Below are 26,028 nucleotides of genomic sequence, written 5' to 3'. Positions count from 1 at the left end.
CTCAGTATTGTTTTGACGGAATTCCCTGGCTGGCGTCGTTCTGGGACGCAGAATGACTGCTACGTCTCCTTATATCACTAAAGGATGCTTCACTTGCTTCACCTGCACTGAGGCCACCCCCCACTGTGACCTATTTTCACTCTACTGTGACTTTCACAACACTGTGACCTGCTTCACGCTACTGTGACTTTCACAACACAGTGACCTGGTTCACGCTACTGTGATCCCCTACTGTGCTTAACCTGTGGTCCCTGCTTCACCACACTGTGACCTGCTTCATCCTACTGTGGCCTGCTTCATCCCACTGACCTGCTTCATCCCACTGTGACCTGCTTCACCCTACTGTGGCCTGTTTCATCCCACTGTGATCTGCTTCATCCCACCGTAACCTGCTTCATCCCACTGTGGTCTGCTTCACCCTACTGTGGCCTGCTTCATCCCACTGTGACCTTCGTTCCACTGGCCCTGCTTCACCCTACTGTGGCATGCTTCATCCCACTGTGGCCTGCTTCACCCTACTGTGGCCTGCTTCATCCTACTGTGGCATTCTTCATCCCACTGTGGCCTGCTTCACTCTACTGTGGAATGCTTCATCTTACTGTGGCCTGCTTCACCCTACTGTGTCATGCTTCATCCCACTGTGACCTGTTTCATCCCACTGTGGCCTGCTTCACCCTACTGTGGAATGCTTCATCACACTGTGACCTGCTTCACCCTACTGTGACCAGCTTCACCCCACTGTGACCTGCTTCACCACACTGTGACCTGCTTCACCCCACTGTGACCTGCTTCACCACACTGTGACCTGCTTCATCCCACTGTGACCTGCTTCACCACACTGTGACCAGCTTCACCCCACTGTGACCTGCTTCACCACACTGTGACCTGCTTCATCCCACTGTGATCTGCTTCACCCCACTGTGACCTGCTTCACCCTACTGTGACCAGCTTCACCCCACTGTGACCTGCTTCACCACACTGTGACCAGCTTCACCCCACTGTGACCTGCTTCACCCCACTGTGACCTGCTTCATCCCACTGTGATCTGCTTCATCCCACAGTGACCTTCATTCCACTGTGACCTGCTTCATCCCACTATGACCTGCTTCATCCCACTGTGACCTGCTTCATCCCACTGTGACCTGCTTCATCCCACTGTGACCTGCTTCATCCCACTGTGACCTGCTTCATCCCACTGTGATCTGCTTCATCCTACTGTGGCCTGCTTCATCCCACAGTGACCTGCTTCACCCTACTGTGGCCTGCTTCACCGCACTGTGACCTGCTTCATCCTACTGTGACCTGCTTCATCCCACTGTGATCTGCTTCATCCTACTGTGGCCTGCGTCATCCCACTGTGACCTGCTTCATCCCACTGTGACCTGCTTCATCCCACTGTGACCTGCTTCATCCCACTGTGATCTGCTTCATCCTACTGTGGCCTGCTTCATCCCACTGTGGCCTGCTTCATCCCACTGTGACCCTGCTTCATCCCACTGTGACCTGCTTCATCCCACTGTGATCTGCTTCATCCTACTGTGGCCTGCTTCATCCCACAGTGACCTGCTTCACCCTACTGTGGCCTGCTTCACCGCACTGTGACCTGCTTCATCCTACTGTGACCTGCTTCATCCCACTGTGATCTGCTTCATCCTACTGTGGCCTGCTTCATCCCACTGTGACCTGCTTCATCCCACAGTGACCTGCTTCACCCTACAGCGGCCTGCTTCACCCCACTGACCTGCTTCATCCCACTGTGACCTGCTTCATCCCACAGTGACCTGCTTCACCCTACAGCGGCCTGCTTCACCCCACTGTGACCTGCTTCATCCCACTGTGACCTGCTTCATCCCACAGTGACCTGCTTCACCCTACAGCGGCCTGCTTCACCCCACTGTGACCTGCTTCATCCCACTGTGACCTGCTTCATCCCACAGTGACCTGCTTCACCCTACAACGGCCTGCTTCACCCCACTGTGACCTGCTTCATCCCACTGTGACCTGCTTCATCCCACAGTGACCTGCTTCACCCTACAGCGGCCTGCTTCACCCCACTGTGACCTGCTTCATCCCACTGTGACCTGCTTCATCCCACAGTGACCTGCTTCACCCTACAGCGGCCTGCTTCACCCCACTGTGACCTGCTTCATCCCATTGTGGCCTGCTTCACCACACTGTAACCTGCATCATCCCATTGTGGCCTGCTTCACCCCACTGTGACCTTCATCCCATTGTGGCCTGCTTCACCCCACTGTGACCTGCTTCATCCCATTGTGGCCTGCTTCACCCTACAGCGGCCTGCTTCACCCCACTGTGACCTGCTTCATCCCATTGTGGCCTGCTTCACCACACTGTAACCTGCATCATCCCATGGAGCTGGGGTGAACACACTTGAGCACCCACGGTGAATAGGGCAATCAGACGCCTCGCCACATTGACAGAAATAATTAGTTACTAGATGGCATTTCAACTCCTCTTCTTTTCTGTCAACATCTGCCCTCTCCTCCTTCAATCATCTCTTCATCTACCTTCCCTATTTACTCCGCTCTACATCTACCTTCCCTATTTACTCTACATCTACCTTTCCTACTTACTCCTCTCTTTCCCTCCTCCAAATTCTTCTTTCCCTGCTGGATAATTATAATTCCGGTTTATATAAACAATTTAAATTCACGAATCGTAACTTCATTAATGTTATTGTTTGCAAATTGCGTATAAAGTAAAGAGGGATTCACATCGCATATACAATAATATGTGTACCCCGCTACTCTGTGTATATTATTTTTATTTATACCTATATATACAAAAGTTCTTTCATTCTTTTAAATGATCTAGTACCCATAGCGTTTCGGGCAGGTCCTAATTTTTCGTCGAAATACGACCCGAAAAATTGTTTTGACAATCAGGTATCCATTCACTGCTGGGTGAAGAGAGGCTCCAGTTAAGGATTAGCGCCCAGTCAATCCTCCTCAGCCAGGATACGAACCCAGACCAAAGTGCTTGCGAAGCGTCGGGCGAGTGCTTTACCACTGCGCCACAGGGACGTCAAAATATATTCTGACAGATTTATAATACTATATACTAACTATATACAAATATATATACTAACCAGCTGGACAGAAGAAGAGGTTGAAGCTAACTAGTGAACAGAAGAAGAGGTTGAAGCTAACTAGTGAACAGAAGAAGAGGTTGAAGCTAACTAGTGAACAGAAGAAGAGGTTGAAGCTAACTAGTGAACAGAAGAAGAGGTTGAAGCTAACTAGTGAACAGAAGAAGAGGTTGAAGCTAACTAGTGAACAGAAAAAAAGGTTGAAGCTAACTAGTGGACAGAAAAAAAGGTTGAAGCTAACTAGCGGAGAGAAGAAGAGGTTGAAGCTAATTAGTGGATAGAAGAAGAGGTTGACGTTTACAAGTGGACAGAAGACGCGATTGAAGCTTACACAATTTTAATTAAATGCATATCTAATAAAAAATAAGAGAACTGATTCATTGTGTTAAAATGCTAATTGTTGGAAAGGCAGGGCTTAAGAGCTGACGCTCTTCCCTGCAAGGGCATCTAGGTGAGTACATAAAGGCATGGAATCCTCATCTCGTGAAGACAAGAAAAAATTAAGATAACCTGGAGATTTGCTCCGAAATTTGTGTGATAGATAACTGTGTTATTGAAGATCAGACGAGTAAAGGATCAGAGTGCATATGATTACGTGATATAAGATACTGAAAATAATTAGATTTATGCAAATACAGTATGAGAAACATATACAAAAATAGAACAAGGGCTCACAGGTTGTATGAAAAATACTCATATATAATGTGTGGGAGTAAGCAAGTGTAATGAGCTATATTTTTGTATTTGTGTACAAATTGCGCTTAACTGCAATGGGAATGTCTAAAAAAAGACTAATTTATTTTAATAAATTAAAAAGTTATTGTGATATGTTGATCTTCTACTCCATTGAAGATTTGTTTATTCCTACAATTTTTGTGACTGCTTTATTCACATGTAAAATTCTCTTGAAAATATAAAGCAGAAAAGCACAAATATTTTGAAAGAATGTTTGTTAAGCTCCGTCCCTTTTTTATTTTACAAAAGCACATACATAATAAAAGCTTTGGGACAGCACTCTCCTGGCTATCAATTCTTTCAATCACCCGCTTAACTAACAAGTTCCCACAAACCCAATCAATCTCCCACCTCCATATCTCTCTCTCTCTCTCTCTCTCTCTCTCTCTCTCTCTCTCTCTCTCTCTCTCTCTCTCTCTCTCTCTCTCTCTCTCTTTCTCTCTCTCTCTCTCTCTCTCTCTCTCTCTCTCTCTCTCTCTCTCTCTCTCTTTCTCTTTCTCATATAAACTGCAGAAGTATAACCTCCAAAAGACTGGTAATATTATATCACATAAGAGGGAATAACATTTCTCCGCTCCGCGACATTTCCTATTAGGTGAAGAGATTCAGTATATTGGGAGAACGGAGGAAGTTGGAAAGGCATGAGAGATAGAGAGAGAGAGAGAGAGAGAGAGAGAGAGAGAGAGAGAGAGAGAGAGAGAGAGAGAGAGAGAGAGAGCTTTAAAATCAATAATAAACTGAAATACATGATTAAAAATCTAACAAAACTAAATATAGTTTTATCGAAAAGGGACAAATCTTTCCTTCATGGATTCTCTTCCCATTCCCCACCCCCCTCTCACCCTTCTCTGTTTTCTCTTTCGTTACTTCATCCCCTCCCAAAATACAAATATGAACAATTTATTAAAATTTGCTGTACCCAAAAATCTGTCTTGAGCTCCACTTTCATGTGAGGCTGTCCAACATATCTTCTGGTATTCACTGCCTATCGCTTGAATAGGTCGATAGGGCGACGACTTTGATTCTTGGAGCATCGGTGTTCGATCCTCGATAGTCCTCCAAGTGGTTGGTAGCCGTATCTTCACCCCGTCCTCATAACTTAGCTCCTCATATCCCTACCAAGTGCTATAGTAATTTTGGCTTAGCGCTTTTTTTTCCTTGGAATTACCTTACTGTCTCTCCATCACACAAGATAAAAACTCAAGGAATGAATTACATTGTTCTCAAAACTATAACCACCAAGGGGCTACTCTGTCACATTTCAATAAGAAGCTTAGTAGTCAAATCGAATAAGCGTTTGTTAAGCAAGCAAAATAGCCCAAAATCACAATCAATCTTTCCACTGGGGGATATAGAAATCAAAGTAAAAATTGGGAGTCCAATTTTAATGAGAGGTGCAATGTATACCAAACAGTAAGAACAAATAATAAAGCTCTTTGTTTCTGTATTACCTTACTTTGAGAAGGTTTGGTGTTTTTATTATTATTATTTTCTACCACAGACGTGGCCACATATTTACAATGCTAACCAGCATACATACATTTAATGAAGGTTTGGTGTGAAAGGTTAAACTTTGACAATTTCTCTTGTGCTGTTTCCCGGGCGAGGCTTTCAAGTGGGAGACCCGATATATTTGCCGTTACTATTGGAAAGAGGGTTGGACGGTGATCATTTTCCTGTCCCTGTGATAACTTCTGTGTCCCTGTGATAACTTCTATGTCCCTGTGATAACTTCTATGTCCCTGTGATAACTTTTGTCTTTGTGAATTTTTTGATGTCGGTGACAATTTGTTTTTGTGTAATAACTTTTTTTTGTGTTTGTGGTAACGTTTGTTCTGTGATAACTTTTGTATCTAGTGATCTTTCGTATCTTGGTGATACTTGTGTTTGAGCTTACGCTTTTTTTCATTTTAGAGTGTGGTTAAGGAATTGAATTTGTTAGTATATTTAAATACGTTACCCCTGGAGTATTTTTATTTATTTAATTTATTTACGTAAATAAATTTAACTATTTAATTTATTTACTATAAATAATTATTTAATTTATTTACGTAAATGTTAGCTCTGAGAATAGAAATAAACATGTGTAAAAGTATGCTGCTATACTGTGATATGTTAAGTCTCTGTTCTGTGCTATGTTGGAAGTCATTTCTTTTCAATCCGCAAAACTATGGTGCAAGGCGCTATTCTATCTGTGATGAAAGTCGTTTAGATTACAAGATTTCTATTCATATTGCTCTGTAATCATAACAAAACGAACGTTTCAAAAGTTTTTCTTATCAAGAAATGTATTGAGAAATGTGCTACAATCAGGCTTCACTGTTTACTAATAATCATATATAAAATCATGTATACTTACAAACGAATGCTGAAACAAATGGCGGAAAAAAATTACAAACTGTCGTCAACGTGTAATATAATTCCTTAATATATATATATATATATATATATATATATATATATATATATATATATATATATATATATATATATATATATATATATATATATATAATGTGTCGTACCTAGTAGCCAGAACGCACTTCTCGGCCTACTATGCAAGGCCCGATTTGCCTAATAAGCCAAGTTTTCATGAATTAATTGTTTTTCGACTACCTAACCTACCTAACCTAACCTAACCTAACTTTTTCGGCTATCTAACCTAACCTAACCTATAAAGTTAGGTTAGGTTAGGTTAGGTAGGGTTGTCTAGGTTCGGTCATATATCTACGTTAATTTTAACTCCAATAAAAAAAAAAAATTGACCTCATACATAATGAAATGGGTAGCTTTATCATTTCATAAGAAAAAAATTAGAGAAAATATATTAATTCAGTAAAACTTGGCTTATTAGGCAAATCGGGCCTTGCATAGTAGGCCAAGTATGCTGCTATACTGTGATATGTTAAGTCTCTGTTATGTGCTATGTTGGAAGTCATTTCTTTTCTATGTTGGAAGTTGTTGCTCTGTAATCATAACAAAACGAACGTTTCAAAAGTTTGTTGTATTTCTATGTTGGAAGTCATTTCTGAGACTGGGCGCCTGGGGTAAATGTGCACTTAAGTTCCTGAAGAAGCTAGGCGAGGAACTCATTGGGAAGACTAGAGACCCAAGAGCGGCCAGTTTTATGTTCCAGCGCCTCAGTGTCGCTGTTCAGAGGGGAAATGCGTGCTGTATCTTGGGTACGCACCCGACCCCCGAGGAGCTGGACGAGGTCTTCGAACACTGATTGGTATATTGTTATATAAGTGTGTGTTTTCTGTAAACTGTAGCATTGCAATAAAATCAAATAAAAAAAAAATAATAGGGGTGGTAGGAGAGGAAAAGATTAAAGTATTCAGTGAGAATCCACAAGGTCTTCTCTGAACACTATTTATTTTCTTCTTCGAGGATGTGGGTCCCTTTAATTAAACCAGTGGTGGTACCCCTAAATATATATATATATATATATATATATATATATATATATATATATATATATATATATATATGCGACAATCGTATTTTTTTTTTACATTTGGAAATCTTTAACTCGATAGCCTCATAATTAATTGTACCTAATCTAACGTTCCCAAAATTGAAACCTAAGTTTATCCTCATTTTAAAGATGTGTTATGGAAAGATAGTATCTTCCTTATTTTGACAGTTCCATACCCTCCGATGTCGTATTATGACCTATATGAACGATATTCACACTTAGTCCAATGACGTTGATACAAGAGGGAGAGTTAGGCTGCCTGGTTCTCTTCACGTCACTGCGACATGAAGAGAACGTCGCATTGACGTCGACGTGAGCACTCCTTGCTCACCTGGTGTGAGCAGATAAAATCGTATGTGTCGGGGAGAAGTATTCAATGCCTTCCTGGACTGTTTCTGCGATTCTCAACTTCATTATAGGCTATTTAGTGTGGCACAGTTCAGGGTACTTCATGTTCTAGTACGTTCGGTATATATTTACTAATATTAAATGATAGCCAATGCCGTTCCTTTGCATCGATGGAGAGATTGGAGTGCCTTAATATAGTAATGATTAGTAATACGTTGGTGCTAACTGTTAACAGTTGCTGGAACTGGTGACTGTCAAGTGTTGGGGGTCCTCGTGACTGACTACATATTAGTAACAGATGAAGATGACAAGTGACAGGTGGTAGTACTGATGACTGACAGGTAATGAAACTCTTGCGTAGACAAGTGTTGCCTGAGACTGACAACTTTTTATGCCGGTGATTGACAGGCCGGCGATGGAGAGACGATGATGCTGGCAACTGACAAGCGCTGCTAGTAACTGATTGACAGACGGGAGATGGGACAAGGGGAAATTCCCAGCGAAGTGAGTGGTGGTGAGTGTAACATTTCCATATTAAATTAAAGGTGACGTTGCGGTCTGGGACTGCCAGGTAACAAGGGATGTATTAAATTCCCCTGCTTACCTAACTGTACTTACAGTACCCCCCCCCCCCAACACAACGGGAGCGCTCGCGAAAACCTACGTCAGGAAACGGTCGTACTGAAGTGCCCTAACCAAACTAACCAGAGGACCCACGAACAGAAAACGGTACATTATGTCAATGTTGCGAGAAATTGAAATTGAAATTGAAATAAGTTTATTGAGGTAAAATACACACAAAGGGATGAGGTAGCTCAAGCTATTCTCACCCCGTTCAGTACAACGTGTTAGTACATACATAGACACACATCACAAACAATAAACCTGTTACCAAACATTCTGAGAGATAAACATGTACATTTCCTCCTTCACAAGTGGTATGGTATCAGACGTACACAAATACTTTTATGACCTAGTTATACGGATAATTCAACAAAATATTACAGTCTTGGTGCAAAATTCTTATATCTCTCAAGAATATCATCAACCTTTCCTTTGTGACACATCCAGGCTATTTGCTCAGGAACAGTCCTTATCTCAGTGTTTCTATATACATTAATCAACGGACAATCAAGAACATAATGGGCAAGGGTGTGAGACCTTAACATACCACATAGTTTACACTTCGTGTCATTATCATGAACGCTTATCCCATATTCCCAGTAATATTTGTACCCAAGCCTGAGCCGCATGTACACAGAGTCACTCCAAGCATTTCTCCTTTTACCATAAGTGAAAAGGGTGTTTTGACTCACATACATGTAGTGTTGCATGGTTAGACTTCTCTCATACATTATCCCTCTCCTCTCCACTCCTGCCTGTGCCTGAATATTTCTGATTTTGCTTCTTATTTGTCTCATTGTGAATTCACATTCAATGTCAATTTGTGGTTTTGATGTGGCACGTTTGGCCAAGTCATCCGCCACCTCGTTGAGCACTATTCCAACATGAGATGGAATCCACATGAATTTCACACTATGACCTTTCAGCTGTATCTCAGCTATTCTTATCTTACAATCCTCAACTATAGACATGAAGACTGGGTTTCGACTGTTTAAGGACTCCAGTGCTCCTCGGCTATCGACAAATACAAAAACATTTTTGTCGTCATGACGAACTTCCTCCAAACACGCCAGAATGGCCTGCAGTTCAGCTTGTGTGGATGATATATAATTACTAAGCCGGAGTTCAATTTTCCTGTCCACAGTCCCAAACTCCGTATATTCCCTTATTAGGACACCACACCCTGCCCTGCCATCCTCCGCCACCGACCCGTCGCAATATACATGTAAACTGTTGCCTCTTGGTAACCGGGATATCATGCTTCCATACATACACCGTAATTGTCCCGGTTCATGATGAATCTTTTTCACATTGAGGGGTACAATTTCGACGTCTATTTTCTGTACTTTCCAGGGAGCAGACATATTACCCTGTCGAGAGGGTTTACAGCAGTCAAGTACATCGTATTCCCTGAGGTCATGAGCTAATCCCCTCGTGTAGCGTGTCTCCCTCAGTTTCCTGGAAGTGTGTACGTCACTCAAGCAGGTCTGAACGCTCTCAAACAGCTTATCCCCTCCTTTTCTCCGCATGAAACGAATAGCTACTCTAGTGTTAATGTCACGGACTCTATCACACACACTCTGTAAATTTAATTCCATTCTCATTATTTCAATCATTGCATTTCTTTGACATCCAAGAATAATCCTCATAGCCTCGTTCTGTATCAGCTCTATTTTTTGAATTCTGCCTTGGCCTGTGTAAGACAAAACGGGTGCTGCGTAGTCTATCAGGGACCGAACAGTGCTTATGTATAACATCCGTAAGATAGGTACCCCAACACCTTTACCAGAAAAAGCCAGTGCTTTTAGAGGATGCAGACGGGCTTTACATAAGGTGCTGATATGATTTATTTCAGCATTTTTTCTCTCACATGTGTATCCAACATACATGCCCAGATACTTGTACTTCTGAACACGGCTCAGTTCCACACCATTTAGAGTAAGTGTTATATTTCTTCGTTTCCTATACTCATATTTGGTTTTATCTGCATTTATAACTAAGCCTAACTTGTGACAGGTTGTACCAAGTATGTTAAGAGCAGTTTGAATTTTGTTCCCGGAAGTGCCTTGTATAAGAATGTCATCAGCATATATGATCGTCGTGACCCCTGGAGGATACATTTCTGATGCTAATCTGTTCATTAATACATTGAATAAGGTGGGACTTAATACTCCCCCTTGTGGGGTACCTAACTGAAACCTCCGTTCCTCAGACATGCATCCCTGATAATACACCTGACCTTTTCTGCCTTGTAGATAATCCCTTATCCAGTGTAACAATCTCCCTGTTATTCCCAGATTGGCTAATTCGTATAAGATTACTTCCCCATTGGCTTTATCAAATGCTCCTTGTAGATCAACAAAAACTCTACAATTGTCATCCATATTAGACAAACACTTTAAGAGACAATCCGCAGTACTTTTGCCTTTGATAAAACCAAAGAGATTACAGGACATGTTATCACCTACAAGGTAGAGTAGCCTATTTAACAAAATCCTTTCCATCATTTTACAAAAGCAGGATATTAAGGAGACAGGTCTGTAGCCACCGTTTGACTTAGGGATAGGAATGATGACTGCCTCTTTCCATTTTCTTGGTAACTTTCCCTCTCTATAACTCATATTAAACAAATCAAGTAAGGGACTAGGTTTCATACCGGCTAAATAATTAAGAATGTCATACGTTACTCCATCTTTTCCCGGAGCAGTAGAGCTGCCACTTTTTATAGCATCCAGTAGCTCATCGTGAGTTATCTCAGTGCACGCTATAGATCTTGTATTTAAGGCACATAAAGTTAATGTTGCGAGCCGCTACTATTTTCTTGTAATTCAGTTTTTTGTCTTAGGGTAAAGATTCGTCAGAATGCGACGTGCTATAAAGAGAACAGGTTACTCTTGCAGTAACTATAGCACAATAACAATAACGTGCTTATAAAACATTTAATTCACTTGGATCATCGTAACTTCCAACCCTGGATTCCGGGTTTCTGCTTTTGTGGTCCCGAGTTAGAGGCTCTGATGTGCATGATACACAAAATATATGTGGATATTTTGTTCCAGTACAGTTTTAACCTCTTTTTATCATACAAAATTGTAATATGTACTGTAATCTACAATATTGTGCAATAATGTAGAAGAATGTACACATTATACAATATTGTCCGGAGTACATCTTGTAAAATTGCTTTTAGATGATGAATATTGTAATGACCATAGTTGAATATTACGGTAATGACAGAGACCTCTTATCTTATGACGTTACTTAGACTTTCGCAACATATCAGCCACAGTAGCAACCAGTATTGCTTTCCAACTGCCACTATTTTAGCCTAGCTTAATGCTAGCCAATTTTAAATTTGTATTCAATCAGTTACGTTGAGGCTGACGTGTTTCTTTCAAACAGTTAATTTCAGTCAGTTCAGCTTATACTGACTTTCAGTAAAGAACAGTTCGTTTAATAGTCACGAAGGCGGACTCTCTTGCGAGAGAGTGATCGTTTGCTAACCCAGAACTCCCGTAAAAATATTATTTGTTTCCTTTGTGTCTCATCCACAGGTACAAATACCCAACAATGGCGATGGGAGCAGAGGATGTAAACAACGAAGGGGCCTGCAACGAAGCCACAACTAAAACTACCGCCACTAAACTAAAGAGACCCACGTCCTTGGACGTGGGAGGAGAGGACACGGTGAAACAGCCCCCCGCATGGCATGGCTGGGTCAAGGGCATCACCTTCGTCTTGCTGTGGTAAGGACACCTCCCTCCTGAACAGTAATAGGGGGAAATTAGAACTGTTCAGTTGAGATGATTCCAAGTGCCTTTATGTGGCCGATTGAGTAGTTTGAATAGCACCCAGATTAGTCACCTAGTATAAATGGTCCCGTATGTTGTATTGGAATGTACCAATATGTTGTATTAGAATGTACCAATATGTTGTATTAGAATGTATCCATATGTTGTATTAGAATGTATCCATATGGTGTATGAGAATATACCAATATGTTGTATTAGAATATTCCAATATGTTGTATTAGAATATTCCAATATGTTGTATTAGAATGTATTTTTATGTTGTATTAGAATGTATTTTTATGTTGTATTAGAATGCATCCATAAGTTGTATTAGATTGTATCCATACATTGTGTTAGAATATATCCATTTGTTGTATTAGAATGTATCCATATCTTGTATTAGATTGTATTCATACATTGTGTCAGAATATAGCCATATGTTGTATTAGAATGTATCCATATGTTGTATTAGAATGTATCCATATGTTGTATTAGAATGTATCCATATGTTGTATTAGAATGTATCCATATGTTGAATATATTGTATAATGTAGGCCCTGCCCAGTTTTCTGCATAGGTCAAACTATTTAACTGAATAATTTACCTGAGGGCCACTATCTCTTTAGTCGTCTCGGCAAGGATAGGAAGCCGGCGGCTTGTCAAAGTCCCCCCCCCCCCATTTGTCCTGATGATTTTTATGCGCTGGATTTTGAAAATCATTGTTTTGACAATTTTCGGCTTCGGCGGAAGGCTGTTCCATGGGTTTATAATCCTACGGGTGAAAAAGCCTCTCCTGTTTTCAGTCTTACGTTGTGGCTTGTTGAGCTTGAAACCGTTGCCTCCCCTTGTTCGTGTTACATCTGACCTTTTGGAGAAGTGGTCTAGATCAATATCCTCGAAACTGTTCACTATTTTAAAAGATTCGAAGATATCAGCCCTGTCATGTCTGGTTTGCAGTGTTGTTAGGCCTGTGGTCCTCAACCGTTACTGGTGTGAGAGGCGACTTAATTCTGGAATGATTTTTAACAACCGACGTTGAACTTTCTCCAAGGCAGATATGGCTTCCTAAAGATGAAATCTCCATCTTGGGGACACAGTTATCTAAGTGGTGGCGCTTGTTTATACAAGCACACATGAACTTAATTATATATGCACGAAGGATTACTTAAGTTGTATGGAGCCTCTTAAATGTATGGTTATGGCAATTAACATAAATATGTAGAAGAATCAAAAGAAAATTGACAATTATTTAGTTGATATGATTTTTTGCTCATATTTACTAGCTGGAAAGAAGTGAACTTGCTGTATTTTGTTCTAGTTGTTAGTATATATGTATAAACTAAATTGTTAGTGATAAAGAATATTAGATTAAAACCAAAGTAAGTCATTAAAATATCACATATTTCATTGCATTATGCATAGAATACGAGGTGCCTTGAGAGCCAGAATGAATATGAGGTGTAAGAGTCAGTCAGAATTCATGAGGGAGTGTAAAAGCCGTGAAGAATTCGAGGGTGCATTCAAATTGCATTGCATACAAGGTGGGCACGCACTCTTCCCGAAAAGATCACTTATTTCAAGAACCCGGAAACCGTCACATGAATATGAAATAAATAAATATATATATATATATATATATATATATATATATATATATATATATATATATATATATATATATATATATATATATATATGTCGTACCTAGTAGCCAGAACTCACTTCTCAGCCTACTATTCATGGCCCGATTTGCCTAATAAGCCAAGTTTTCCTGAATTAATATATTTACTATAATTTTTTTCTTATGAAATGATAAAGCAAACCTTTTCTCTATGTATGAGGTCAATTTTTTTTTATTGGAGTTAAAATTAACGTAGATATATGACCGAACCTAACCAACCCTACCTAACCTAACCTAACCTATATTTATAGGTAAGGTTAGGTTAGGTAGCCAAAAAAAGCTAGGTTAGGTTAGGTTAGGTAGGTTAGGTAGACGAAAAAACATTAATTCATGAAAACTTGGCTTATTAGGCAAATCGGGCCTTGAATAGTAGGCTGAGAAGTGCGTTCTGGCTATTAGGTACGACATATATATATATATATATATATATATATATATATATATATATGAATATGAAAACTCACACCCCAGAAGTGACTCGAACCCATACTCCCAGAAGCAACGCAACTGGTAACTACAGGGCGCCTTAATCCGCTTGACCATCACGGCCGTCAAAAGGAAGTGATAGCCGAGGCTATATGAGCCACTTCCCCGACGGCAACTCGGATGGTAATCTTGGGCATAGCATTTCACCAAATCACCTCATTCTTTGGGGCACACGTGAGGAACACAAATGCGAACAAGCCTGAATGGTCCCCAGGACTATATGCGAATGAAAACTCACACCCCAGAAGTGACTCGAACCCATACTCCCAGAAGCAACGCAACTGGTAACTACAGGGCGCCTTAATCCGCTTGACCATCACGGCCGTCAAAAGGAAGTGATAGCCGAGGCTATATGAGCCACTTCCCCGACGGCAACTCGGATGGTAATCTTGGGCATAGCATTTCACCAAATCACCTCATTCTTTGGGGCACACGTGAGGAACACAAATGCGAACAAGCCTGAATGGTCCCCAGGACTATATGCGAATGAAAACTCACACCCCAGAAGTGACTCGAACCCATACTCCCAGAAGCAACGCAACTGGTAACTACAGGGCGCCTTAATCCGCTTGACCATCACGGCCGTCAAAAGGAAGTGATAGCCGAGGCTATATGAGCCACTTCCCCGACGGCAACTCGGATGGTAATCTTGGGCATAGCATTTCACCAAATCACCTCATTCTTTGGGGCACACGTGAGGAACACAAATGCGAACAAGCCTGAATGGTCCCCAGGACTATATGCGAATGAAAACTCACACCCCAGAAGTGACTCGAACCCATACTCCCAGAAGCAACGCAACTGGTAACTACAGGGCGCCTTAATCCGCTTGACCATCACGGCCGTCAAAAGGAAGTGATAGGCTTGTTCGCATTTGTGTTCCTCACGTGTGCCCCAAAGAATGAGGTGATTTGGTGAAATGCTATGCCCAAGATTACCATCCGAGTTGCCGTCGGGGAAGTGGCTCATATAGCCTCGGCTATCACTTCCTTTTGACGGCCGTGATGGTCAAGCGGATTAAGGCGCCCTGTAGTTACCAGTTGCGTTGCTTCTGGGAGTATGGGTTCGAGTCACTTCTGGGGTGTGAGTTTTCATTCGCATATAGTCCTGGGGACCATTCAGGCTTGTTCGCATTTGTGTTCCTCACGTGTGCCCCAAAGAATGAGGTGATTTGGTGAAATGCTATGCCCAAGATTACCATCCGAGTTGCCGTCGGGGAAGTGGCTCATATAGCCTCGGCTATCACTTCCTTTTGACGGCCGTGATGGTCAAGCGGATTAAGGCGCCCTGTAGTTACCAGTTGCGTTGCTTCTGGGAGTATGGGTTCGAGTCACTTCTGGGGTGTGAGTTTTCATTCGCATATAGTCCTGGGGACCATTCAGGCTTGTTCGCATTTGTGTTCCTCACGTGTGCCCCAAAGAATGAGGTGATTTGGTGAAATGCTATGCCCAAGATTACCATCCGAGTTGCCGTCGGGGAAGTGGCTCATATAGCCTCGGCTATCACTTCCTTTTGACGGCCGTGATGGTCAAGCGGATTAAGGCGCCCTGTAGTTACCAGTTGCGTTGCTTCTGGGAGTATGGGTTCGAGTCACTTCTGGGGTGTGAGTTTTCATTCGCATATAGTCCTGGGGACCATTCAGGCTTGTTCGCATTTGTGTTCCTCACGTGTGCCCCAAAGAATGAGGTGATTTGGTGAAATGCTATGCCCAAGATTACCATCCGAGTTGCCGTCGGGGAAGTGGCTCATATAGCCTCGGCTATCACTTCCTTTTGACGGCCGTGATGGTCAAGCGGATTAAGGCGCCCTGTAGTTACCAGTTGCGTTGCTTCTGGGAGTATGGGTTCGAGTCACTTCTGGGGTGTGAGTTTTCATTCGCATATAGTCCTGGGGACCATTCAGGCTTGTTCGCATATATATATATATATATATATATATATATATATATATATATATATATATATATATATATATATGTCGTACCTAGTAGCCAGAACGCACTTCTGAGCCTACTATGCAAGGCCCGATTTGCCTAATAAGCCAAGTTTTCCTGAATTAATATATTTTCTCTAATTTTTTTCTTATGAAATGATAAAGCTACCAATTTCATTATGTATGAGGTCAATTTTTTGTTATTGAAATTAAAATTAACGTAGATATATGACCGAACCTAACCAACCCTACCTAACCTAACCTAACCTAACCTATCTCTATAGGTTAGGTTCGGTTAGGCAGCCGAAAAAGTTAGGTTAGGTAGGTTAGGTAATCGAAAAACAATTATTTAATGAAAACTTGGCTTATTAGGCAAATCGGGCCTTGCATAGTAGGCTGAGAAGTGTGTTCTGGCTACTAGGTACGACATATATATATATATATATATATAAATATATATATATATATATATATATATATATATATATATATATATATATATATATATATATATATATATATATATATATATTATATATGAACAAATTAAAACTCTCTCTGAACTTTCCTTCTTTATAACTACTGCAGTAATTCCACTTTACGCATTTCGCAAGAGTGAGCAAGCTGCAAGGTGGATGAGAGGTATTGCGCTGGTGACACTTTACCTGCAGATATTGACAAAACACACGGCCTGAGGCTAACAATAGGAAATGTGACTTTCGCAAGAGTATGCGTTCCAGAACGCACGCACGCACACAAGACTCAACGAGAAGGGAGCGAATAGTTTCAGTGTAGTACGGGGGAGATGTCTGCGTAGTACGAGGGAGATGTCAGTGTAGTACGGGGGAGATGTCAGTGTAGTACCCCAAGACGGTTTAAATTGTTTAGATAATACTAATAAGAGCTTCGGTCTTATTTGCTTTCAAGCAGATGAGTTGAAATGGAAGATTGGATTTGAATAAATATTTCCCAAACATAATATATAATCATTATATTAAATCGACTACAGATACAAGCTTGAACTTCCCAGTAACACTTTTGTAAGAGTCAGAAAAACTTGCAATTATCTTATTACAGTACTTACCATAGATATTGAGGATACTGACCTTAGATTTAGAGAATGAAAGACTTGGGGGGAAGTTGTTTGAATCGTACCGAGAATAGTGTTTGAAATCAGGCTTACTAATCTTCAAGATGTCCATAGTTTCTAAGATGGCATGGTTCAGGAAACAAAATTAGAAATTACAACAATGGAAATGTCTTTGAATAGCGAATATAAAACGTCCTATACAGGGTTTCAACCGGAAATATCTCAGTCTCCTGTGTCAAACTGATTACAGACAGATGACCTAGATGTTTTCGTTCAATATGTTATGAGGCAATCAAGTCACTTTTTCTTCAATAACCAATAAAGCAGGCTTTGGCTAATGGGGTTATTGATATCAAATATTTGCACATTTCTTGTTCATCATATCAATTATGCCTCATTCATTTTATTTTTCATATCAGTGAGGTCAAATGGGCGGTGGAATCAATCTATCTTCATATAACTCATATATATATATATATATATATATATATATATATATATATATATATATATATATATATATATATATATGTCGTACCTAATAGCCAGAACGCACTTCTCAGCCTACTATGCAAGGCCCGATTTGCCTAATAAGCCAAGTTTTCATGAATTAATTGTTTTTCGACTACCTAACCTACCTAACCTAACCTAACCTAACTTTTTCGGCTACCTAACCAAACCTAACCTATAAAGATAGGTTAGGTTAGGTTAGGTAGGGTTGGTTAGGTTCGGTCATATATCTACGTTAATTTTACCTCCAATAAAAAAAAAATGACCTCATACATAATGAAATGGGTAGCTTTATCATTTCATAAGAAAAAAATTAGAAAAAATATATTAATTCAGGAAAACTTGGCTTATTAGGGAAAACGGGCCTTGAATAGTAGGCCAAAAAGTGAGTTCTGGCTACTAGGTACGACATATATATATATATATATATATATATATATATATATATATATATATATATATGTCGTACCTAGTAGCCAGAACGCACTTCTCAGCCTACTATGCAAGGCCCGATTTGCCTAATAAGCCAAGTTTTCATGAATTAATGTTTATTCGACTACCTAACCTACCTAACCTAACTTAACCTAACTTTTTTGGCTACCTAACCTAACCTAACCTATAAAGATAGGATAGGTTAGGTTAGGTAGGGTTGGTTAGGTTCGGTCATATATCTACGTTAATTTTAACTCCAATAACAAAAAATTGACCTCATACATAATGAAATGGGTAGCTTTATCATTTCATAAGAAAAAAAATAGAGAAAATATATTAATTCAGGAAAACTAGGCTTATTAGGCAAATCGGGCCTTGCATAGTAGGCTGAGAAGTGCGTTCTGGCTACTAGGTACGACATATATATATATATATATATATATATATATATATATATATATATATATATATATATATATATATATATGTCGTACCTAGTAGCCAGAACTCACTTTTTGGTCTACTATTCAAGGCCCGATTTGCCTAATAAGCCAAGTTTTCATGAATTAATTGTTTTTCGACTACCTAACCTACCTAACCTAACCTAACCTAACTTTTTCGGCTACCTAACCAAACCTAACCTATAAAGATAGGTTAGGTTAGGTTAGGTAGGGTTGGTTAGGTTCGGTCATATATCTACGTTAATTTTAACTCCAATAAAAAAAAAATTGACCTCATACATAATGAAATGGGTAGCTTTATCATTTCATAAGAAAAAAATTAGAAAAAATATATTAATTCAGGAAAACTTGGCTTATTAGGCAAATCGGGCCTTGAATAGTAGGCCAAAAAGTGAGTTCTGGCTACTAGGTACGACATATATATATATATATATATATATATATATATATATATATATATATATATTTGATGTACCTAGTGCCAGAACGTCGTACTCGGCCTACTATGCAAGACTCGATTTGCCTAATAAGCCAAGTTTTCCTGAATTTATATATTTTTCAATTTTTTTCTTATGAAATGATAAATCTGGCTATTTCATTATGTATAAGTTAATTTCTTTAAATTTGAGTTAAAACTAACGTAGATATATGACCGAACCTAACCAACCCTACCTAAACTAATCTAACCTATCTAAACCTTACATAAACTAACAAATACGCCAATAATTTATGTTCCTAATAAAATATAATAATAATATTTAAAATGAACTAATTGGAAACAATTTATTGAAAATAAAAAAAAATCATTCTGCCTATTAGGCAAATCGGACCTTGCATAGTAGGCCAAGAAGTGCGTTCTGGCTACTAGGTACGACATATATATATATATATATATGTCGTACCTAATAGCCAGAACGCACTTCTCAGCCTACTATTCAAGGCCCGATTTGCCTAATAAGCCAAGTTTTCATGAATTAATGTTTTTTCGTCTACCTAACCTACCTAACCTAACCTAACCTAGCTTTTTTAGGCTACCTAACCTAACCTTACCTATAAATATAGGTTAGGTTAGGTTAGGTAGGGTTGGTTAGGTTTGGTCATATATCTACGTTAATTTTAACTCCAATAAAAAAAAATTGACCTCATACATAGAGAAAAGGGTTGCTTTATCATTTCATAAGAAAAAAATTGTAGTAAATATATTAATTCAGGAGAACTTGGCTTATTAGGCAAATCGGGCCTTGAATAGTAGGCTGAGAAGTGAGTTCTGGCTACTAGGTACGACATATATATATATATATATATATATATATATATATATATATATATATATATATATATATATATATATATATGTCGTACCTAGTAGCCAGAACGCACTTCTCGGCCTACTATGCAAGGCCCGATTTGCCTAATAAGCCACGTTTTCCTGAATTAATATATTTTCTCTAATTTTTTTCTTATGAAATGATAAAACTACCCATTTCATTATGTATGAGTCCAATTTTTTTTTTATTGGAGTTAAAATTAACGTAGATATATGACCGAACCTTACCAACCCTACCTAACCTAACCTAACCTATCTTTAGAGGTTAGGTTAGATTAGGTAGCCGAAAAATTTAGGTTAGGTTAGGTAGGTTAGGTAGTCGAAAAACAATTCATGAAAACTTAGCTTATTAGGCAAATCGGGCCTTGCATAGTAGGCTGAGAAGTGCGTTCTGGCTACTAGGTACGACATATTATATATATATATATATATATATATATATATATATATATATATATATATATATATATATATATATATATATATATATATATAAAGCACCAAATTTGTCCATGTCAAGATAAAATAGATAGAATCTGTCCATTTTTTCCTTGTAAAAACAAATATTTAATTTTATGTCAAATATTCCCTTGCATCTGCAGGTATGGGTCGATACTGATGGGGTTCTTCTCGCTCTACTGCCCAGCCCTTGCCCTCCTGTTCGTATCCCGCCCCACATACAGGAGGACTACAGAGGTCATCTTCACCATGTGGGAGAGCTACGCTGTGGTGGGTCATGTCAGGTCACGCAGAGGGTCAATCCAAGGCATTAGACAGGTGCATTAGACATATATACATGTTAGGCTTACATCGAGGTCCCGGTCATACCCTAGACTCGAAGTACTTTTTTTTTTTTCTACCACAAACGTGGCCACACATTTACAATGCTTACCAGCATATATACATTTTCTTCTGTCCTCCATGGACAGGGTTAGAGATGTGTTAAACCTAACAAGGTCTATTGTTCAAGGGTTTATTGTTTATTGTTCAAGGGTTTATTGAACAATCAACCACAGAAGGTGATTCGGTGCTTTTAAAATGCTAAGCTAACCTACATACGTAAATACATAGATACACAGATTTACGTATGCCCTACATAAAGTGTTCGATGTGTCTTTTACATAGTGTCATTAATATGCATTTACAAACTCGAAGTACTGACCTTCCCTCAGGAGGAAACACCACAGGAAGCTGACTGGGCAACCATTTACTGCTAAGGGAACAGCAACATTAGGCGATAGGAAAGGCGCCCAACCACTTTTATCCCGACCGGGAGTTAAACCCGGAATTCCCAATTGAGAGTCGAGAACGAACATGTACGCCAATACATTTACAAGAATCGGAATGAATTAAAATCCCTTTAATTTTCTAAATATAAACCTCAAAGTAGGTGGAACTTGTGTTGCCAAGTTACGTCAGGTGAGGCATGATTTTTATTTTATGTGAGAGTACATGCCAGAGTTAATTATAAGGCCATGTAACTAATGATCAGCCTCTATCTAAACATATGCGCGGTCGATGATCAATCATCTATTTTTATCTATAATCAGTCATCTATTTTTATCTCCCAATAAGTTCATTCATATTCTGTCAAGACTAATCATCTGTTTTTACCTTTTGCTAACGTCACCCATGTCCGTCTTCGTTCCCTCGTTCTATTGCTGTCAATCTTTCATTCATTTTTGTATTTGCATGACTTATTGTATTTTCCTCGATACTAACGTATTACTGTTACGTTTGCGTAACAGTAATATTCACGTTGGCGTCTAGTTATTTCTATTTCTCATATTCCTCGCCTTTCGTTACATATTTGATTACTTTAGTTCATTTATTATGCACCCCGTGCGCATCCTGTTGGCGGTGGTGGAAAAGCTTACAGAAGCACATTATAGGCTCAGGAACTGAACCCGAAAATTCATTTAGCTTAGCAAGTTACAGTCTTGATAAGCTAGTTACTCAGTTTAATGTCTATATTAGCCTAAAGCTAAACACAGAATCAAAGAATCACAGAATCAAAATATTCCAAAATCGTGATGTGGTCCTAATGCTGGGAACACATTTGTTTTTTCATGCTCAATTTGTGCTATAAAGTAACTTGTGTGTTTTAACAAGTGAACACAAGCTCTCATTCTCTTTTTAAATTTGCATTATACATGTGCTTATATATATATGGAAATCCATATGTAAAATGTAAATTTTTTTTTACTTTTTTTAATATTGGACATCACGTCGTTTCTATTAAAATATGTATACTATTTTGACAAGGAAATTAATTAGTTTTTTCTCTAGTAAATTTAGCCTTTAAAATTCCCCCCCCCCCCAGCCCGTGTATGTATGTATGTACATACGTATTTAACTTACAAGGGAGCCGGTCGGCCGAGCGGACAGCACACTGGACTTGTGATCCTGTGGTCCCGGGTTCGATCCCGGGCGCCGGAGAGAAACAATGGGCAGAGTTTCTTTCACCCTATGTCCCTGTTACCTAGCAGTAAAATAGGTACCTGGGTGTTAGTCAGCTGTCATGGGTTGCTTCCTGGGGGTGGAGGCCTGGTTGAGGACCGGGCCGCGGGGACACAAAAGCCCCGAAATCATCTCAAGATTACCTCAAGATGTATGTATGTATGTATGTATATATATATATATATATATATATATATATATATATATATATATATATATATATATATATATATATATATATATATATATATATATATATATGTCGTACCTAATAGCCAGAACGCACTTCTCAGCCTACTATGCAAGGCCCGATTTGCCTAATAAGCCAAGTTTTCCTGTATTAATATATTTTCTCTAATTTTTTTCTTATAAAATGATAAAGCTACCCATTTCATTATGTATGAGGTCAATTTGTTTTTATTGGAGTTAAAATTAACGTAGATATATGACCGAACCTAACCAACCCTACCTAACCTAACCTAACCTATCTCTATCGGTTAGGTTAGGTTAGGTAGCAGAAAAAGTTAGGTTAGGTTAGGTTAGGTAGGTTAGGTAGTCGAAAAAACATTAATTCATGAAAACTTGGCTTATTAGGTAAATTGGGCCATGCATAGTTGGCTGAGAAGTGCGTTCTGGCTATTAGGTACGATATATATATATATATATATATATATATATATATATATATATATATATATATATATATATATAGCACGAGCATACATCACAAACATTTCTGATGAAAAGGCCCTGCTCAAACTGGACTTTAAGAATGCCTTCAACATGGTAAGAAGAGATGCAGTACTTTGTGCCGTACATCGCCATTTCCGGCCCCTCTACCCGTTCATACTATCGTGCTACAGTGGCGAGTCAAAACTGCTCTTTGGTGAACATGAAATCAGATCATGTGAAGGTGTTCAGCAAGGTGATCCTCTTGCTCCCCTTCTTTTCTGCTTAGTCTTAAAAGAAATCACCGAAAGCTTGTCCAGCGAGTTCAACATCTGGTTTTTGGATGATGGCACTATAGCTGGCACCGTAGACCACCTCTTGTCAGATATCAGGAAAATAAGGGAGCAAGAAGTAAGCCTGGGTCTCGTCCTGAACCCTTCCAAGTGTGAAGTAGTCTCCTCCAACCCAGACATCGTAGCTAGAATAAGGTCTGCTTTGCCTGGAGCCCATGTCATTAGGGCCGAGAACAGCACCCTCCTTGGAGCTCCCCTCGGGTCTAACGCCATTGAGGAGATCCTCGACAAGAAAATCGCAGACCTTAGGAGGATGGAAGACAGAATAGGTGACATCGATGCCCACGATGCTTTTTATCTCCTCACCAAATGCCTATCCCTTCCGAGGCTAACCTACTTTCTGAGGTGCGCCCCATCTTACAACAACCCAAAGCTTGACGAGTATGACCTCCTACTGAAGACCATGCTGGAAAAAGTTGTTAACCTCTCTCTCAACGAATGCCAGTGGAAACAAGCCACTCTTCCTGTCAGGCTCGGTGGCTTGGGTGTCCGCACCGCCACCCAAATTGCTGTCCCAGCCTTCCTGTCTTCCTCCTCAGCATCAGATGACCTGGTTAAGGAAATTCTACCTGACACCCTGAGTGATGTAGCGGGGATACAGGACCCCCACTACACGGAATGCGACACGAAATGGGGGGCCATGACAGACCCAGCACTCAGACCAGCCATGCCGAAAGCCAAGAAACAATCCAGTTGGGACAGCCCCATTGTAGACAAAGAAGCCACAGCTTTGCTGGAGGCAGCAACAACCCCCAGTGATCGTGCACGCCTCACAGCTGTGCAGGCTCCCCATGCAGGGGACTTCCTTCTGGCAGTCCCTATGTCTGCGACAGGCACACGTCTTGATCCGCAGGAGCTCCGTATTGCAGTCGCTCTCCGCCTTGCTGCCCCTATCCACACTGTTCACAGGTGTATTTGCGGCGAGGCAGATGCTGACGAATATGGATTGCATGGCCTGCACTGTGGAAAATCGGGTGGTTGGCACACTAGACACGACGAAGTCAACGACATCATTAAAAGAAGCCTTGCCTCTGCTCAGTGTCCAGCGGAGAGAGAGCCCCGCAACCTACTGAACCGTAACTCTGTTAGCTTTGCCGGCCGACCAGACGGAATCACACTGCGTCCGTGGAAGGGTGGCAGGCAGTTAGCATGGGACTATACTTGCGTATCCACCCTGGCAACGACATACATCACCCTCTCTGCCGGCACGGCAGGAGCCGCAGCGACACACAGAGAAAAACAAAAGTCAGTCAAGTACAGGCAATTAGATCAAAGGTAGAATTTCGTTCCAATAGGGTCTGAGACCCTAGGCCCATGGGGTGAGAGTGCAAGAAGGTTTCTTAAGGATCTTGGTTCCAAGCTCATTGACACCACAAGAGACCCTAGAGCAGCAAGTTTTCTCTTTCAGCGCCTCAGTGTCGCGATCCAGAGGGGAAATGCCCGCTGCATCCTCGGTTCCTGCCCGGCGTCGGAGGAGTTCGAGGAAATCTACAGCCTCTAGGAAGCGAACTTTTTCTTGTGTCCTCTTAATGTTCATTTTTTGTATAAAATCAGATATGTAACTGTATAACCTTGCATAATAAAGTGTACATCATAATAAAAAAAAAGGGGGTGGTAGGAGAAGTGAACACTTTCGTATTCAGAGTTAAATGTCAAGTTTTTCCCTGAGTGCTCTGTGTTCCCTTCTCTGAGGCTGTGGGTCCCTATAATTACACCAGTGGTGGTACCCCCCTATATATATATATATATATATATATATATATATATATATATATATATATATATATATATATATATATAATTAAATATGACCGAAAAAGTAAGATTAATAATTCTAACACGAATTTTCTCGATCTTTCGTACGTTTCTTTTCACTGTTGGTGGTAATTCAAAAATCAATTCTCCAAAAATCATTTTTATTTCTAGTCTGACACGACACTTGAGCACGTTTCGTAAAACTTATTACATTTTCAAAGACTTTGGCTTACACATACACAACTGAATAGAACTTACACATCTTCGATTTGTTTATATCTACATTTGAGATAACCATTAATCTCCATTAATCCATTAATCTACATAACCATTAATCTACCATTAATAACCATTAATCTACATAATCTCTTCCCACAACCAAACCATCGCCAGAGAAATCCTAGTAAACAACACAGAAATCATCGATAGATACAGCGATAGCAGGCGGCTTGACGTCTGCGAGGCTCTACACATCAAGAAGTCAACACCAGCAATCAACAGCCAATTAATGCACAACTATATTCTACCCACCTCAAGACTCCGCTCCAATATAGAAGCATCAAGAAATATGGTCCAATAGGCTTTCTACAAATCACTTCCATTCAATACCCATTGTTTCGTGTTCTGTCTTGTGTTTAGGAATTTAATACCCTATTAATACCACCTCACCCCATCCACCTCACTCAAATGTAGATATAAGCAAATCGAAGATGTGTAAGTTCTATTCAGTTGTGTATGTGTAAGCTAAAGTCTTTGAAAATGTAATAAGTTTTACGAAACGCGCTCA

General features: G+C 39.9%; 1 protein-coding gene across 3 annotated transcripts in view; it reads left to right on the top strand.

Annotated features, from left to right (window-relative positions):
- The window catches only part of LOC123747162 (lysocardiolipin acyltransferase 1), a 66,536-nt gene that overhangs the window by 20,418 nt on the left and 20,090 nt on the right, over positions 1-26,028 (top strand). For 2 of the 3 annotated variants that reach the window (XM_045729196.2, XM_069321582.1), the window contains exons 2-3: positions 11,849-12,040; positions 20,607-20,733. In XM_045729196.2, the coding sequence (XP_045585152.1) occupies positions 11,865-12,040; positions 20,607-20,733 (303 nt within the window). In that variant the 5' untranslated portion in view covers positions 11,849-11,864. Of the gene's footprint in view, positions 1-8,078; positions 8,185-11,848; positions 12,041-20,606; positions 20,734-26,028 lie in introns of all 3 variants that reach the window. The other variant, XM_069321583.1, reaches the window with a different exon arrangement.

Source organism: Procambarus clarkii, chromosome 10, assembly GCF_040958095.1.
Source record: "Procambarus clarkii isolate CNS0578487 chromosome 10, FALCON_Pclarkii_2.0, whole genome shotgun sequence".
NCBI lineage: Eukaryota > Metazoa > Arthropoda > Malacostraca > Decapoda > Cambaridae > Procambarus > Procambarus clarkii.
This window is presented reverse-complemented; position numbering and strand designations above follow the sequence as displayed.